Source organism: Artemia franciscana, chromosome 1 (assembly GCF_032884065.1).
Source record: "Artemia franciscana chromosome 1, ASM3288406v1, whole genome shotgun sequence".
NCBI classification, from domain to species: Eukaryota; Metazoa; Arthropoda; class Branchiopoda; order Anostraca; family Artemiidae; genus Artemia; species Artemia franciscana.
The window spans coordinates 21,690,177-21,709,498 of NC_088863.1; the positions used below are offsets into that span (position 1 = coordinate 21,690,177).

General features: G+C 35.1%; 1 protein-coding gene across 1 annotated transcript in view; it reads right to left on the reverse strand.

Annotated features, from left to right (window-relative positions):
• Positions 1-840: 840 nt before the first annotated feature.
• The window catches only part of LOC136025164 (DNA-dependent protein kinase catalytic subunit-like), a 110,480-nt gene continuing 91,998 nt past the window's right edge, over positions 841-19,322 (reverse strand). Inside the window, exons 16-19 of the mRNA XM_065700962.1 lie at positions 13,411-13,512; positions 7,395-7,601; positions 2,738-2,917; positions 841-1,122 (exon numbers count right to left, since the gene is read on the reverse strand). Coding sequence (XP_065557034.1) covers positions 841-1,122; positions 2,738-2,917; positions 7,395-7,601; positions 13,411-13,512 — 771 coding nt within the window. The remainder of the gene's footprint in view (positions 1,123-2,737; positions 2,918-7,394; positions 7,602-13,410; positions 13,513-19,322) is intronic.

The following is a 19,322-nucleotide window of genomic DNA, read 5'->3' on the forward strand; positions in this document are numbered from 1 at the left end:
TGCTATCTAGGGTTAAAATGAGTGAAAAGTTGAGATGGCTAGGACACGTTCTGCGAATGAAGAATGACATATTACCAAAAATCGTTCTTGTTGGCTAACTATCTAGGGCAAAACGAAAAACAGGTCGTCCCTGAATGGGGTGGGAAGTTGTCGTAAGGAAAGATTTAAGGGACATTGGAGTTTCTTGGGAGGGTGTAAAGAGGGAGGCTTTGAATGGATTAGGACAAAAAAGGAGCGTTTGTAGCAGCGTTGGCCTCAGGCGGCTTGGCGCTAGAGTGAGCACTTAGTAGTGGTACAAAAAAAATTGAAGGAATAGGAAGATAAGTTTACAAACCAAGATTAGAATATTGGAAGCAAAAGTGATAAGAGAGGTTAAGTATGGTTCTGATGGGTGGGCACTCCGAGACAGGGAGGAAGATTTTCCAGATGTTTTCCAGAGAAACTGCCTACGGATTGTTTTGGGTAATCGACTAACTGGCCGTGTGTCAAATCGTAAGGTGTACAAAAAAGTCGGTTCAATCCTGCTATCTAGGGTTAAAATGAGTGAAAAGTTGAGATGGCTAGGACACGTTCTGCGAATGAAGAATGACATATTACCAAAGATCGTTCTTGTTGGCTAACTATCTAGGGCAAAACGAAAAACAGGTCGTCCCTGAGTGGGGTGGGAAGTTGTCGTAAGGAAAGATTTAAGGGACATTGGAATTTCTTGGGAGGGTGTAAAGAGGGAGGCTTTGAATAGATTACGACGGAAAAGGAGCGTTTGCAGCAGCGTTGGCCTCAGGCGGCTTGGCACTAGAGTGAGCAGTTAGTAATAGTAGTAGATAAGACAATTTTTAGTAATTATGTCTGAAGAGGAAAATGTAAGATATAACCTTTAAACGTGATAGCGACAAAACGTACAGAGTCCTTGCAAGTTAATATATCCATGGTACATTTTTGCCACACCGATGCAATTTTTTTTCTTTGTTCAGATAGATTTACAGCAGGATAAAATCTTGACCTAAAATACCTTCTAGCAAAGACTTTGTCCCGTGTGAGAATGTCATCTGTTTCTGAAGCTTTGTCTCCAACCCAGATTTTTCGAATACGGCTTAATCCAAAAGTTTCTCTCTCCAAAAATCTCTGGAAAAGGAAAATTAATAACTTGAAACTCTTTCCTTAATTTTTGAGTTCTTACACCCAAACAACCATCAGTGATTTCATTGGCAAGTAGCCTATACCATATCTATGGCTAAACATTTTTTCGAATCAAGTAAATTACTCCGTATACTCAACACTCAACACTCCTCAATACTCAACAGTTATAACAATTACAAATAGTTTAAACTGGCCTTATAAAATGGGAATTAACTATGCAGAATCAAATCACAATAAGAATAAACGCTCTAGATGAAACTGTTATAATAATAATAATAATAATAATAATAATAATAATAATAATAATAATAATAATAATAATAATAATAATAATAATAATAATAATAATAATAATAATAACATGGAATTTGTACGTGAGATTCGTATTTAATATCCAACAATGGCCAAGCATAATAAACAATAGGAGAAAGCCGAGAGGTATAGGTCTTAAAACAAATTAAAAACTCAGACACCCTATTGGTGACATTACTTCGGAAAAATTCCCCTTTTTGATGAGGTGGGTGGCCTTGGTAAAAACGAAGACAGCATCAAATTTCACCGTCAGAGCTAGGCCCCTATGTGTCCACCATACTTTATCCTCGGATATATTTAGAACCAAATCATTTTCGATTTAATCAAGGTTTCGAATAGAATAGAATTTCACAGCAGGGTTGCCAAATTTGAATTTTACATCACAAATAGCACCAGTACATTATATGTATCAAACTCAGTTAAAAAGCCAAAAAGAAAAAAATAAATAGATAACAATAAAATTAATGACTAGTTTGGCTATTACACAATTTAACAAAACCCGGAACGTAACTCTTCCGACATCTTTCATGTTTAGTGGGGATGGGAGTCAGTTTAGGGAATTTTTGGGATGTTACACGGGTCGGTCTGTTGCGGGCGTAAAGGTAGGGTTCAGGGAAGGTGGAACGTAATCGGGGAACAGACAGATTCTTGGTGTCGAAACGAAGACACTTATCTCAGCCAACGTGGTGAGCTTGAACTTACCTAGTAGATAATGATATGGAACCTTTTCTTTGCAATTTATGATTGCAAGTGCTCGTTTTTAGACATTTTCAATCTTACAAATATGCTCTGAAAAAGACCAAAGTACCACACAGGACAAGCAAACTCCAGTATTGGCAGAGTAAAAGAACAATAAAGTTAGAGAAGATGCTTAGGGGGGGGGGGAATTTTATCAGAAGTTTTAGAAGGAAAACTGAAGGGAAAACTTGTTTGAGGATGTTTTGAACATGGGCATCCCTCTTCAAGTCAGCTGTAATTGTCACCCCAAGTAGTTTAATGCATGTAACAGAGATTTTGGGAGGAATGGGTTTTGTGAAAGAAGGGGGTGATTTTAAAAAGATAACTGATTTTAAAATACATATTAACACACTTAAAATGCTTCAAGGTATGACCGTCACGCCTATTCATTGGAAAATTTCCCACCCTCCTCCTCCTCTAGAAATTTTCCACTCAATACAAAATATCATGGCAGCATTTTTTACAACCTTTTAAAAAACAAAATTACTAGGAAACTAAAAACTAAACTACCTGTTAAAAAATCTATCAGCAGTGTGAACATATTACTTACGTAGATATCTGTCGAAGGAATGAATTTTTCAATAACAGACTTTCTTGCTTCAGGTAGAATGACAGGGGTGCTTTCCCAATCAAAAATAAAATTTTTCACAGATGTCTCGAAGTGTAGTTGACTGACTGACCTATTGCCTTCCACAGCGTAGAGGAATGCAAGTTCACCGGGTACAGAGCTCTGAAACATAAACCAATAAGCTATTAATACTCAAGACCTCTCACAGAAGGAGGGGAGGAGGATCAGTCTGGTAAATTTGAAATGAGCCTCATTATTGAGGCGTGGATACTGGTGTCCATACCGTCAGATATTTTCCGTTTCAACAATATAAAAAAGATCTCGGAGAGTAAAATCGAACATTTTTGGCCTCTGGAAAGCAGTACATATCTCGAACTAATATGATAAAATCACTCGATTGATATTGTTTTAATAAACCCGTCCGGTCTAGATAGGGACTTGATCAAATTTTTTAGGACAATTTTTAGTGATTTAAGCAGATCTCTTGGGTTTTGATCAATCATTTATATTGTTATGTGACAACAACAGATAAAGAATTTTTGAGTAGGTTTTATATGATACTAGCTTACCATATCAAGTTGCTACAATCTTAAAAGAAACTAAATTCAGGGAAAATTCCCCGTAAAATTCCCACTTGCAGAAAAATTCACCCCTCCCCCCAAGGAAAATTCCCTGGCGGAAGAATTTCCATGGAAGATTCCCATCCCCGTTCCAGGTGAAAAATTCCCTCCGTGTATTAATAACGATCATATATTTAAATTTATAAGGGTTTGAAAAATTTCCCAAATTTTTCAAAATTTCCCAAGAATAATGCGATAAGTGGGTAAATACAAACATCATTTTTTTTTCAAACGTCATGTGTACCACAATAGAGTAAATCCTATACCGAAAAAAGGGGTCCTTCACTCTGCATTTATATAATTTATAAAAATTTATATAAATTGATTACATATGCAAAGAATCGGAAAAATATGTATAGCCTAAATCAAATTCATTTTAATATGGAAATCCCCTCCCCGCAAAAATTTAGCCGCATTTAAAATAACGATAGTATTTTAAAGTTGAAATGTATTATTGAATACCAGATTCAGAGAGTTTACTGATTTCTTTTTTTTGTTTTTCTTATAATTCCAGATGGTGTTAGATGATAGAATTCATAATTAACCAACCCTTTCGTTGAACAGTAAAAAAATATGAATAAGTTTAACGGTAATAGCCGGTAATTATTTGTGTTGAGGGGGGAATTTTATGCGTAAAACCTTCGCAAGAGTATACTCAACAATCTCTTAAAGGGCGATCGGACTTATCTTATTATTATACTTATCTTATCGGCGATCTTACTGGGCGATCGGATGGGCAGTGTAGAAATACGTATCGGACAAACAGAAAGGCACACATACGTTTGATTTTTACATATATATATATATATATAAAAAAAAAAAAATTCAACTGAAAGTAAGGAGCAACATTAAAATATAAGACAGACAGAAACTATTACGTATACGCGGGGGATTATACCCTCTTCAATAGCTCACTTTTAACCCTAAGTTCTTTAGCACTTTTCAAAAAGCTTCTTGTTATTGTATCTAAACAATCGTTAGGTCTTCAATATATTTCGACCAGCTAGGAAATTCTTAAGCCGTTAATCAGGCCTAAGAAAAGGAGGTGGCCTAAGACAGTACTTTGGGGCACTCCATTTTGGACAGGGAGATGATTAAAATGATGTATCAGATATTTAACAACTTACTGTCTATTTGATAAGAAGATGGACACCAATTTCACCAGAGAAGAATTAGTACTAAATTCAGTTTTAAGCTTTTCAACTCAAAAATAGCGGTTAAAAAGATCAAATATTTTTTTGAGATCGAAGAAAACTGAATTTAGTCAAGCGTTAGGCTTTTTGATAATTTTTACAATGTTGTTAACAAGATGAACGAGGTAATGGAAGGATGAAGTTGTTTTGAGGTTCTAGAATTCCCCCGTGTCAGTAAAGGGTTGGATTTTTTCTTTTAGCCAGTTTGCAAGTAACCATTCATAACGTTTCGAAAATATAGAAGTGATAAAAAATAGGAAGGGCACCTTCAACTTAGGATTTCTAGTTTTCTTTTTAAGGAGGTTATGAAACCCCATCCGTGATTCGGGAAATTGCCCGGACTAAGTAATTTCACTGAAAAGGACAGACAAGGGCATTGAAAGGAAATCACTGAGGGCACTAATAAGACAAAAGTTAATATCCAGAGGACAGGTAATTTTTTTCTTAGTCTCCCAGTTCTTTTTTCGATCACAAGAAAGAAAATGTAGCTCCTTGAAATTAGGGTGAAATTTAGTGAATCGAGTCTACTACAACACAATTTTTTAACCACTTTGTGTCTGTTTTTTTGTGTGTCTGTGTTCTGTTTTTGTGTCACTGTGTCTGTGTATCTGTGTTTCAGTTTGTGTTCATTGAATACTAGTTTTTTTGGTTCGATTTTAAACATTTCTCCAACCTTATTTTTGTAGTAGGATCGCACAGCTTTACGAGTTTCTTTTTTCACTATTTTTCGTAGTTTTTTTTTGCTTCATACACATTATCATTTCTGAAAAGCCTGAGTTTATTTCTAATTAGTGTCTTTATGGGCTGATTGATGTATGGCTTAATATTATGGTACTTTTCAATTATTTTTTTCTGGGAAATATATTAAGTATTTGCCATTTAACTCTTTGTGGAAAGTAAACATTTTTTTCATAGAGATTTTGTAAAATGCAAACATTGGAACAATCATCTGTATTCACCCAGATGCTAAAATAACGAAGAATAGAGTTATTAAGAGGTCAGTAGGAGTTTTGGGTGAAACTTCGATATAAGACTAAACTTGAAGGAGGTAGGCAAAAGGAGGAGGAGGTAATAAACCCCACCCAATGGGAGCAAAGCTTATTGGGACTGAGAAGATTATTCATATTAAGAAAAAGAGCATCAAGAGTGGTGTTTTCCCTAGTTGGTGGAATTTTATCTAGTTGCTTAATCTTAAGAGAAGAGAAAATTCTTAAATTATTAGAAAATTCTTAAAAATCTTAAGAGAAGAGGACGGGGGATTACCTCCGGTCTAGTACTTAGCCCAAGGATTTCATGATACTCAGAGAAACTAGGGGAAATAATGTTTTTAGGGTGAGTATTACACATAGTAAAAAAAAAAAACTACACCACCTCTTTTCCGAGTGGGTGATTTGGAGAACGGAGCTTAATATACTCTGAACAATATGACAAAATGAGGGATCCTGGATCATGAAACTGTACTTCTGTAACAGCTATAACATGTATTTGGCTCTATTTCGATAACACTTCAAGTTCGTCAAGTTTGTCAAAATTCAGACTCTCAGCGTTGGTAATAAGAAATTTGGAAAATTTAAAGCGACTTGAGGAACGTAAAAGCTGATGATTTTGAATATTTCACAAGAAGGATTTCCGTTTTAGGTGTTGAACCTCTGACAGGGAGGTTGGGAGTTGAATAATTATGAGAGGTTGATGAGAGAGCAATCAAGCAAAACGGACGGACAGCAATCAGCAGAGTTATAGCAGTTTCCAGTTGAAATCAAAGTAGAAAAAATGTGTTTATTATAAAATAATTTTGCGTATGTAAGAACACTCAAACCAGAAAATAACAGATAGTGTAACCATAAGGGAAACAAAGCATTGCTTTTTGTTTTGCAGGGATAGAGTAGGGAGAAATTGACTTGGGTGGATTCTTGAGAGGAAGGCGGATCGGAAGTCAAGGTGGCAATAGAGAGGGGATGTAGAATGGAAGAAACCTGGGTGGGTTTATTTTTGTATAAATAGCTTTCATATTTTATTTCAACTGTCTTATTTTACTCTTTTCAAATACATTTTTGTTTCTACTGTAAATGAAACGCAATACATTCCAAGAAACCAATCTTGGAAATTCTATAGTTGACTAACTACCCCTAAATATTTTATGGAAGGAAGCTCCATGGAGAATAAAGCATGGCGGCACGATTACTTTTCATGACTGCAACATTATTTTATGAGATGACAAGCTAATAAAATAAACCTGAGTAGACAATTTGTCGTTAACAAAAAACCCCCTGTTCAAAGGCCTTATTGGAGCTACTTTCAAACCAAGAAAGAGTAGACTTCTTTGCTACCCTTCAAATTGCCACATAGCCACCATTCAGCCACAGTACCATAAACACTGTGGCCATACCACATTGTCATCATAACCACATTCTATTTATTTGTGTTTTCTTTTTGTTCACACAATTTCCAGTGGAAGGTAAAATAAGTCGTATTGATCTGCTGCTATTATTGTTAGACTGTTGCTGTTACTGTTAGACTAGCAACTTAAAATAAAGGCTATAAATTGTCTAATTTATAGCCAAACACCTAAATGTTTCCCATTAAAATTATACTGTTCAGCAATGAAAAATTAATATTTTATTTTCTTTATCTCAAGCTGTAAGTCTAACAGTAACAGCAGAGAGTTTTACAGTAATAAAAACGGTTCAAAAAGTTTCCAAGTTTCTCATCAAAATTTGCCTGTCTCAGCAAAATTAGACAATTTATAGCCTTTATTTTAAGTTACTAGTCTAACAGTAACAGCAACAGTCTAACAAAAAATTGTGTGAACAAATCGCAAAAACCAACCTTTAAAATTTCAGCTTTATTCCGATCCTTAACAACTTCATTGACAAAATCAGTAAATTCAGCAGAAAAGCCACGACGACTTAACGCGAGACGAGTGTTGCAGTCGAAAATTTCCTGTAGTGTAGAGGGGTGTTTCCAAATAGTGGTATCAGTCTTATTAGGGAGGGATTGTTCCAGTTGATCCCAGTCTCCCATAGATTTGAGAGCCTTAAATAGAAAAAGTATACATTAAATTACCAGTACTTATAAAAGTAAACACGGCAAAACAAATTCAATGGACTATTTCTTTCTGTGAATTAATTTCTTTGCAGAAGCTTTACTTAATGTTAACAGTCTCTTCAGCATTATTATTCATTTTTTGAGTAAAAATTTAGAATAGTTTCGCTCGATTATGTTTTTTTTTTTTCTTCGGCATATCATCCATTTCAATAAAAATTGTAATTCTTGGAAAGCTCTATTAATTCAGGTATTTAAAGATGGGATAGAAATTCTAAGTGAACCAGAAGAAAATGAAAAATACCAGTGTCCATTTGCCACACTTTATGGATTCCATGAAATTATTTCCTTGTTAATAGCTGTTTTCATCAATAAATAAAGACTTTGAGAAATAAGTAAATTTAAAGGTGTTTATTATTTGTTTAATTAACAAGTGTTTAAATTAAATGTTTAAGTGATTAAATGCTAAGTTTAAATTAACTTAAATGTAAAGTTAAATAATTAAATTTAATTGTTAAGAACAAATAAATAAAACATTCTTAGATACGGTCCAAAATCTAATTGTGTAGTTTCTTAAAAAAAAACAAAACGAACAAACATTTTCCAATGCTGGCCAATGGGGTTTATAGCCCAGATACTGTTATCCGTATTCTCTGCCTTCGGCCAAGAGTACAATACATGGCTGGGGGCAAATCATCCGACGCTTCCCATGTTTTCCCCCCAGATTGCTTCAGGTACCGACTTGGAGCTGGGTCGACCCTGGTTAAAATTACAGAGTCACACCACTGAACCCCGTTCTAAACCAAATAATGAGCCAGGACATCGAACCCCAACCCTAACGGACACAGGAAGAGCTTCTTAAACGAAACACTAAAAGTACCAGAGCCACAAATACAAAACCACCAAGCCCCCAGTCGTATTTTATGGATCCCCAGTAGCTGAAGTTTATATTAACAGTTGTTATCAACAGTTGTTCGCTGGATAATTTACCCCCCCCCCCCCCCCACCATATGTAGCACTTTAGGCCAAATATTACACCCTCGCTCCCATGCACAACGCAGACATTGCTCTACATGGAAACTGTTTCTAGGTAAACTTTCAGCAGTACACACAGTACTTTCTGCAGTAAAAAATAATTTTTCAAATTGTGAAGTAAGGAATAATTAAAAAATATCTCAATTCCCAAACAAATTAGAAAGTAAAACTGTTTCTTGTTTTCCTCTACCAAGATAAACTAGAGTACTCCAACATAATTTGAAATCTAAGGGTGATCATATAATACTTGAAGGCTATTAACAGACGAGTTTTTATGTCCTTCTTGACCTACACTTATATTTCTTTTCAAACATTGTTGATATTTGCTGCCGCCACCACTAACCCATCTTTATTGGAAGGCAAAGTCTATAGATATTAAATAGATAAATTAAGCATGGAAAACTTGATACAATTATAAAATTGTATAACTGTATAAGCACTGAGTGGTAATACTTTCTGCTTTCACTTTTTTCGTCAACACCTTGGTTTTGTCGGTTTTTTTTTTCTTTTTTTTTCACCGATTTCAGCCTTTTCCTAGAAGTGGTAAGGGTCTAACCTCTGCGGTTTTTACGGAAAGTGTGGCCGGATTGATGAATATGACTTTGCATTTTGGAAAGCTTCTTGCCAGGGGCCAAAAATATACTGTTTCTACCCGTTTCTGTTCGCGATTTCAGTTGAGTTTATCATTCGTTTTTTTTTGCACTTGGAATTACGGTAGAGAAAAGGTATCAGATGTGCATCTTAAAATTTAAAATTTCTCTCATTGCTAAAGAAACTAGAGTTTAAATCCTTTGCTTCTTTTTAAGTGATGACGTTAGAAACTTGGCCTACGGCTTGGCCTACGGCAAAAAGTCAACTTTTGAACTAGGAAAGATAGATTTTATTTTCGACGGCAGTCGATAGCTCTTGACGAGCTGATCAAAGTATATGTCATCCATTATCCAATACATGAGATATACCAGTTTGAAAGTTTAAAGGGGTTGACAACTTCAGTAGTAAGGTACATACTGAAACCAAAAATAGGCTGATACCAATTGTGAGGCATATAGGGGAGCTTTGTAGGACATGTAGGGGACTTGTAAGTAATAATGGGCTGTTAGGCTACAATCATCTTCAGGAATGAGGGGTTTGCAACTTTTGCGAGTTGGTGTATCAAGTATTTAGTTTAAGATCCTGATTGATTGACAACATCAGTGTTTAATCGAAGCGAGGAAACAAAATCAAAGTGTTGCTCTCGCAATACTCTACTCGGCGAAGTCAAACAAAGGCTGCCGCAACACCTCATGTTGCCCATGCAACGTAGATCTAGTTTTCCATAAAATTTCCCTCAATGGCGCCCCTGAAGTGACTGAAAATTTCTCTGTTTTAGTATTAGCTTTATTGATATTTAAAGTCTCATTTTCTGAAGGCATATGAAAAAACTTAGATAACGTAAACAACTTGGACCTTGAAGCGATAAAACATCTGTAACAGGAAGTGGCTTTTATCTGCTTTGTCTAGTCTCTCCATACTCTAATGTGATAAATCGACTAAAATTGTTTTGACTATCCGAAAAAATTAATTGAATTTCTTTGAAACTTTTAGGTCAAGCAATTTAGCTTTTAGTGCATAAAAGCAGTTTTCTCTAGTATTTTTTTACTCTTCGTAGTCTTTGATAAATCTTGCAGTCCATATTCGCCCCTTGTACTTACAAAAGTCTTTTATACATAGTTTATAGCTAATTATTCAAGGACGCTTCCAGACCTACAACTATTCAAAAAATCAATTCTCAAATCACTCACTTCATTAAGAGACCACGCCTTCTTATCCGTCCGAACCAGTAGCTATTTCATTAACTGTAAACGGCTAATCAAAGCCCGGATCTCCTAACTGAGCCTTAAACTGACACCCAAACTGACAACTGACAGTGACAGTGACAGTGGCAGTCTCAGTTAGGAAAGATCCAAACTGACAGTGTTGACTAAAACCATTCGAAAAAGAGACGAGGAACATTAAAGCAGATAATATTTATATTTAGGTATTTGTAATTAACAAGGCGATTTTGCCGTTTAACGCTAAAAGGCGTTGATTGTTTTTCTTTCATTTTTTTTTTTTCAAATATTAACTCCAATTTGCTCTCTTATAAGTCTTTACAGAGGTTCAGTCACAAACCCGACCCCTAAGCCACCCTCCCTTCAACCCCATAAAAAGTGGCACTAAAAATGTTAACAAAATCATTAAAAAAGGAAATTAACATCTGTTGCTAACTAAGGAATTTGTCTTAAAAGAAAAATTTACAAGTAATGCTAAGAAGCTCGTATCTTTCGTTTGATATTCGGCCCAGCCCATCACCCCTCTTAATGGTCCTTTTTTGGGAAAAACGATGAAAGATAAAACAACATAAGAATAGCTTTGCTACTTCTAACAAATGTCCAAATAATTTTGAAAGATATTCAAATACTGTAGTATTATCTTGTAAAATAGAAACAAAAATTACACTTATTTGCCACCGGTATTAGAATTTACTAGCATAGAATAAATTGGTTAACAATTGTTCCAATATCTTCTGCGTTAACGTTTTATTACTATCAACATTTGATTTGATATATTCTATTTATATACACAAATTACATCAAAGGTATTTTTTCTACTATATAAACTAATTTCAGTGAAAAAATATTTTTTTCATATAAAATAACTTAATTATTATTTAAAGTCATATTAACTTGTGTTCATGTTAATCTCAATAATATTGTTCATATAATTGAACAATTATTCTGTTAGTATCAAACTTCCAGGGATCGAGACTCCGAACATAACGCTGCAGAAAAAGCAATTAACGCTTGACACTATTTTGTTGAAAGGGAATTTTGGTAATCTTTGTTACGAAAAACCAAACAAAATAGTATTGCCAAAAAAACAAAACAAAATATGACAACTTCTACTACTATCGTCAGCATAATCCAAGTTCAGGAAAGTAATATTTCCCTATTTCATTCCGCGTTCCCTCATTTCCTTTGCTGTACTCCTTAGGATACAGTCCATCAAAATGATGGGGATAGGACACAGTACTGCTTAACTTCTGACTTAGTAAGAATCCAGTTATTAACCTCATTTCCTACCTTAATCGCAGCATGTATTTATTGGTATACCATACAAGGATAGAACCATAGCCAAAGCTCTTCTATCAGCTGAATCAAATGCTTGCTCATATTCTATAAACCTGAGGACTAAAAAGGTTTGGTACCTCTGTTTTTTCTCAATTATTAATCTTAGTGTTAAAATTTGGTCGACGCATCCTCTCTTGGTCGACGTTTACGGTTCGGCACCTGCTTCGAATCGGGCACCAAATCTACCCGCAAAGACGTTCTACGACTTCGACACTATCAAAGTCGGTTGGAAGTGACCTAGAGGCCGACCGAAGAAACGTTGGTCCGACAGCCTGTCCCATTTCTTGACGACGGCAAACATCAGACAGGGCGAAGAGCAAATAATCGCCATGAACCGAAGTGGATGGAGGAGGCAGACGTCACTCTCTACGCCGAGCAGCACCCGGCAGGAGACTTAAGTCAAGTCAAAGTCATCCTCTCCCCTTCACTAAACCCCACTGTTGTTCATTTCCATCAAGGACAAATGAATCACCATCACAATCAAGGTCTTAGGCAACTTTACTTTCCCATTTGATTCCATGCTCTCTCATAGCCTTTCCCTTGTTTCTTAGGAAAAATTCCATCAAAATAATCCATATAAATAGGGATAGAAGGCAACCCTGCTTTGCTCCTGATTTAACACGAAACCAGCTACTAGCCTCATTTCCTACCTTAACCACAGCAATATTATCGGCAGAACCAAATGCTAGCTGATAACCCATAAAACTAATGACTGGAGGGGTGTGATCAGACTCGTATCAGACCCTCTTGTAAAAATACAAGGGTAGGATTTTCAATAGTCTACTTTAGTTGTTTTCAACAAAATTTTTAAGTTTTATTTTATCAAATAATTTTGAATCTTTTGGGCAAATAAAACATTGTCCTACAGTATCCTAAAATGTTCTAAATGCTCTTCAATATCTGCTTAGGCAAGTTTATATTTCTAAGAATTTTGAAACTGAGCTTACGAATGAAAAAATGAAACGCAAATACTGACAAAATCATAGACTTGTAGTGGAAAAGAAAAATCCAAGCGAAAAAACGAAATAATAAAATCATAATTGAGCAGCTAAAAAAAATGTCCAGAATTAATACTAAAAGCGATCTACCTATACAAATTTGTTGTGCTGAATTGAGCTGGCTTTTATTTTGGAATTTAGAAATATTTTCTTAGGGTAAAGTTTTTAGTCAATTTCAATCCGTCTTCTACTGCAATTAAAATTTTAACCATTGATTAATGGTATATATAGCACTACCTATAACATTTGCACCTTTACTGTTTAAAATGTTCTTTGCTAGACTTTTTTAAAGCAGCAATAAGAAGTGACAGTAATCTCTATTGTCTGCTAGTAATATTAATAATAATTATTCTATTGATATTCTTAATTGAAGGATTTCCAAAGATTATTCTTTATGGCAATCCATCTGGCAAAAGCAGATAATCTCCGAATGGGGCAGGGAGAGATAACAAGGACGGATTTAAAGGAAACTGAGTCTCTTTGGAGAAAGTAAAGAGCGAAGCTTTGAACAGATTGGGTTTCGCCGAAGAGCAGCTGTGTCGTTCTCAGGCTGCTTGTTGTTGCAGTAAGTTGTCAGTAGTAGTAGCAGATAGAAAATGAAAACAATATCAAACTTACTTCATGATAGTATTCTATCCAATAGTTTTCTCCTTCGTAATCCTGTCTTGAAACTGCTGCAAATAGATCTGCCGCTTTTTTGAAATCACCAATATTAAAAGCCTGAAAGAAATATAAGATTGAAAGAAAGAAAAGAAGGTTAGCCTAGGAAAACGTAATCAGAAAGCATAGTTTTCTATTTTATTTGTATATATTCCGTTGAGTAGTGCTTTATAATATTCTGTACCTCTATGAAATTTATTTGAAGTGATACATTAACAGATTCGTAAAGGCGAAGCAAGTAAAAAAACGAAATTAAAAAGTAACTTAAAAGTAACTTAAAAAGTAAAAAGTAACTTGAAACTTAAAATAAACAAAAATTATTTCGTATATGAGGGGGGGGGGCTACCCCCTCCTCTATATAGCACTAATCGTTTAAATGTATTTGTCTGGTAAACCATATAGGGATAAAACCAACGCAGGACAGTAAACAACACATCTTCTCAAGTCTACGTCGGAGTGCTTAAGCCGGGGTAGAAACGAAAAGCAAGAAGTCCATGGGAACTCTAGTTGTATGGAGACTTTGTTTAATTCTGGGCCCATCTTGGTCACAACATGGCTTTCAGCACTTGACGATGGTCTCTATCAACAAGAGCTGAAATCTCAAATCTCAAGACAATCTCAAGCCAATTACCTCTGACTCATTATATATTCTTGCCTGTATTCTTTACTAGCTTGCATCTATTACTGTAATCGCTTCTTTAAACAAGCCATGTGCATTGTAAGGCGAACACAATAGTGGGAGAAATGTGAAAACATGGAATAGGGATAGATAAAGAGGTTGCAAAGATGATAGGTAATATTTAACGTGATCAAGAGATACAGATTTGGCATTACGAAAGAAGCCTGTCTGATTCTCTGCGCCTTTACGCGTTGGTGAAGGGGTTTTGCTTCATGGTAATTCAGAAAAAAAGAGGAATTGAAGAATACAATTGAATTAAGGGGAATAGTTACCACTTGGGGTAACAAGGAAGTAATTAGGGAGGAGCAGTGTGCAAGATGGTCCTTATTTTTGCCCGATATGTGGAATAATGGATGAGAATGTGGGGCACGTGTAGTATGACTGTGTAGAATTGAGTGAGTTGAGAGATGAAGTATATGGAAAGTCTGAATTTGATGAGAGATGACTGATAAATCTAATGAGAGATGATTGTTTTGTAAGTATTAAACATTTAGGACGATTTCTCAGGTTGCCAATGGAGTACAGAAGAAGATTTTTGTAATTTGTGTTTCTCTTTGTTTTGTGATTTGTTTTCTCTTTGTGTTATGCAACGGTTACGTTACATTATTGTAATGACAGTTATTCAAAAGAGAGTTTCCTTTTATTTTGTTTTGCCATGGCCCTAGGGCTTTTAGTGCAATTGAACTTACTTACTTACTTACTATAATTAAAGAAATATAAAGTCGGAAAAACAGGCTTTTTGGATATAATAAATTGTAGACATTTGCATACAATTGCAGTCAACGCAATGAAATTGAGCAAGTTTAAAGTTATGTATTCTACAAACATCATTCTTACACAGCCTTTTACAAAAGTACACATACCCTTAGAGACTTTGGAAGATGCTGATTTGGTAAAGATTGAAAGTTCTAGTGCTCTATTTATGGATTAAAAGTGATCAGAGGTCGACCAGCCCCCCTTCTACCGCACTTTTCCCCTCTGAACAGCCTTTAGCCCCTTTCAATACAGTTTCGAGGGAGATATTTCACTAGAAGAACAAAAGGTCCAAAAAACATACCTTCAGGTATGATCAGACTCGTAGTGCCACATTGACAAGGACCTCAAGTTATATATAAGTCGAATTCTCCCTGGACCCATTTTAGTAGAAAGCGAGTACATTGCGAGTCTTGTTGAAAACGGAACAGCTCAAGGAATTTGTAGCAGATAAATTGGTATGCTGGATCTCTTTAGAATTTAAGTCCGGGACGTCAATATGCGACAATACTCAATCATGTAAAAGTTATTGTTAGTTGATTCTATATTTTTGGGAGGGGGGAGGGATCCTTATTGGTATGCTAGAGGAACAATTTCACCATATTCCTTCTGTATTAACCAGCATTCTTAAGCAATTAAATATAAAATAGACAAAAGTAGCTTTGTCTATTAGACGAAACTATATGAAGCTTTGATCATAACAATTAAAATTTGAGGGGGATTTTATTATTATTTTTATAGCAAACAAGACAAATATAAGAACTTGGAATTCCAAGCTCTTTCAAAGTCAATGCAGGACTACCACTAATCCCAGAAACATGCAACTAGACTTTTTTTCCTAATTTAATGTGACACCCACATGAATTTTTTGACTGATTTCAAAGGACTACAATAATTTCCCACAAAAAATTTCCTCGAATTTATTCCTGTAAGTTTTCAGCTGCACAATGTGTAAGCTGTGTTGAATAAGAAAAATGGTTGTAAATTATAAGCAAAGGTGTGCTAAACCGTTTCCCTAGATCCTTTTCGACAAACATAAAACTCTGACCCCATAAAAAAGAAAAGAAAAAAACCCAGCAAACTAATGCGATAGTCCAAAACCAAACAAGAACAAGAAACAAGAACAAGAACAAAAAAAGCAATTATTTAATTACAGAAATTACCCTGAACCTTGGCTATTCTACTTTTAACATCTTTACTGATCCCACCGTCTTTACTAGTAATACCAAGGTACATGAAGCTATCTACCTGATCAATCTTTTTGTTACCCAACGTCACCTTTTCATCTTCAATAATTCCTAGCCTTAGTGGCTCAGTCTTCTTAACATTTATTTTCAGTCTTCTTAACATTTATAGCATATTCTAGCACCCTGAACTTAAAAAATCTATAAAATGTCATTAATTTTGCTCACATTTCATCTAGGATGCTTAAATAATCATCATAATCTAAGTCTAGGAGAGTTTTTCCTCCTTTTTTCATATCATGGTCTCCCATTGCCTTTCCTGTGCTTCTTAAGACAAAATCCGTCAAAATGATCCATATAAAGGGGGATAGAATATAACCCTTTGCTAAACCTTTGCTAAAGCTCTTCTATCAACAGAATAGAATACTTGCTCATAATCTATAAAACTAAGGACCAAAGGTGTTTGATAACTCAGGCACTTATGAATTATTAAGAGTAAAAACTTAGTCGGAACAACCTCTACCTTTTCTAAAACCACACTGTTCTTCTCTTACAACTTTGTCTACAACATCTCTTAGTCTAAAAAGTATCGTATTACCAAGTAACTAGCTACCTACAGAGACCAGACTAATGCCTCGATTATTACCGCACGCACTCTTATTACCTTTCTTATACAGTGGTTGCAAAATCTCTAAAAGTTCATTCATTTAAGCATCTAGGATGATTAAATCATCAGCATAATCTAAGTCCAGGAGAGTCTTTCCTCCTCATTTGATACCGTGATCTCCCATTGCCTTTTCTGTGCAAAATCCATCAAAATGATCCATATAAAGGAGGACAGGACACAACCCTGCTTAACTCCTTTTTAATACGAAACCAGCTGCTAACTTCATTTTCTTCCTTAACCGCAGCAGTGTTATTTTCGTATATAACACTAATCACTTCAATGTATTAGTCTGGCATAACATACCAGGATAAAACCTTTGCTAAAGCTTTTCTGTCTGCAGAAGCGAACCCTTGCTCACAATTTATAAAACTGATGACCAAAGGTGTTTGATAACTCTGGCACTTATGAATTATTAACATAAGAGTAAAAACTTGGTCGAAACATCCTCTACCATTTCTAAAAACGCACTGTTCTTCTCTTATCACTTTCTTTACAACATCTCTCAGTCTAAAAAGTATCATATTACTAAGTAATTTGCTACCTATAGAGACCAGACTAATGCCTCGATAATTACGACACTCACTCTTATCACCTTTTTTATACAGTGGTTTAATTAAGGGTTTCCTAAAATCGCTAGGTACTTCCCTTTTTTCAATAATCATATTCATAATCTTCAGTAGCTTATATCTAAACTCAGAACCACCATATTTAAGAAACTCATTTACTACACTATCAGTCCCTAGAGCCTTATTATTTTTAATCCTTATAGTACTGTCGTAATTCTTGCTCACAAGACAAATTTTCCTTCACATCCAAGGATAATACAAACTTTTCTATTTTCCTCTATATCTTTTCCTGCAACTCTATTTCAGTTTAGCATATTCTCAAAATGTTCTGCCCATCTCTTATTAACTCTTTCCTTATCACTAACTGTGGGCCATTCCTATCTTTAACTCGAACAAGTCAAGATTGACTACCTTTTCCATTGTTTTTCCATTTTGACTAGCTTTACCAAAAAGCTAATTTAGCTTTTTTTTCAAAAATATAGATTTTTCTAAAAAATAGCTAAATCGAAGTGAAAAATTTGATCAAAGTGGCCAATCCCCCAGCTGTCATCCTCCCCCATCCATGGCTTCCTGGGTAGCTGCCCAGGTTACTCTCCCCTTTTGAATAGTTCTGACTAGTAACTGGGGCCAATAGTTAAAAACTCTAAAATATAATTTTCTTAATAATTAATGCACTAAATAAAGATGTTTTTTTTATGCTGATTCCAACCATGTAAAATTCATGAAGTTTAATTTTATTTATCAAACCCCACAAGCTTGAGAAATTCGCCTCATTTTGAGAAATACAGAAAACAGCCTAACAAAGGCAAGTGATCGTAATAAAAATTACACCATCGGGTTTTTCATTTTATATTCAGCATGTTAGCAAATTATTAGATGAACCTTCTGTGGACGTTTAAGCTCCTATCTACAAAATCGTGAATTTTGTTTTTTATCCAGAAAAAAAAGATTGAAAATGCATATGTTTTTGTTTTTTATTAAGTAGTTTCCATAGTAAAATTACCAGAATCAGTTAAACAAAATAAGTAGCCTCTCCGTAAGAGCCACTGTCGCCCTTCCCCAAAATGTTTTGGTAAGTGACGCCTCTGGTTAGTACCAGACCAAGTCAATGGGAAGTAATCACTTGTACTTCTTATTCTCAGCCTGTTATCCCTGTGTACTTTCATCAGAACTCTTCTACAGTTGCAATTAATAATTTAATATTTTCAAATTAGTTTCTTTTATATTAAACATTTATATTACCCAGCTATGACAAGTCAAATCCCCAAAACACGAAAAAGAACTAACATCAATGAAAACTAGACCTACGTTGCCTGAGCAACGTGAAGTGTTGCGCCAACTTTTGTCCGGCTTCGCCAAATAAACTGTTGCGAGAGCAACACTTTGGTTTTGTTTCTTTGCTATCGGTTAAACGCTGAAGTTGTCAGCCTATCGAAGTTTTTAAAACGTTATGTTCAAAGAAGAACGCGATCAGTAATCACATGATCAAAGGCTATTCCTCAGCGTTGAAAAAACAACAATAACAAAAGAATATCGAAAGAAGGGACTAAATTGACTTTGCATCCAGTTGAACTTTATCCTTTTCAATCGTAGACATCATGACGGATCAATACTTGGAACAATATATTATATAATCTAGTTGGTATTATAAAGCTATCCGTAACTTTTCAGGATCAAAATACCATAGATGACCCTCTATTAATTATTACGAAACAGCCTCGTTGTTTTACGTTATCGTTTGTACCCGTTGCTTAAACACTTAATTCTAGGTTACAGTGAGTATGGGTAGGCTACACCAACTAGCAAAAGTTACAAACCCCTCTTCACTAAAGATGATTGTAGCCTAATAGACGATTATTACTTACAAGTCCCCTACATGTCTTACCACTGGAACCAACTCGGTCTTATCATCAAATACACTGGAAACAAATAATAAGTACACCAAATTGCAAAATTTTCAAACCCCTCATTGCTGAAGATGATTATGAGCTAACAGCTAACCTTTCCTTACAAGTCCCCTA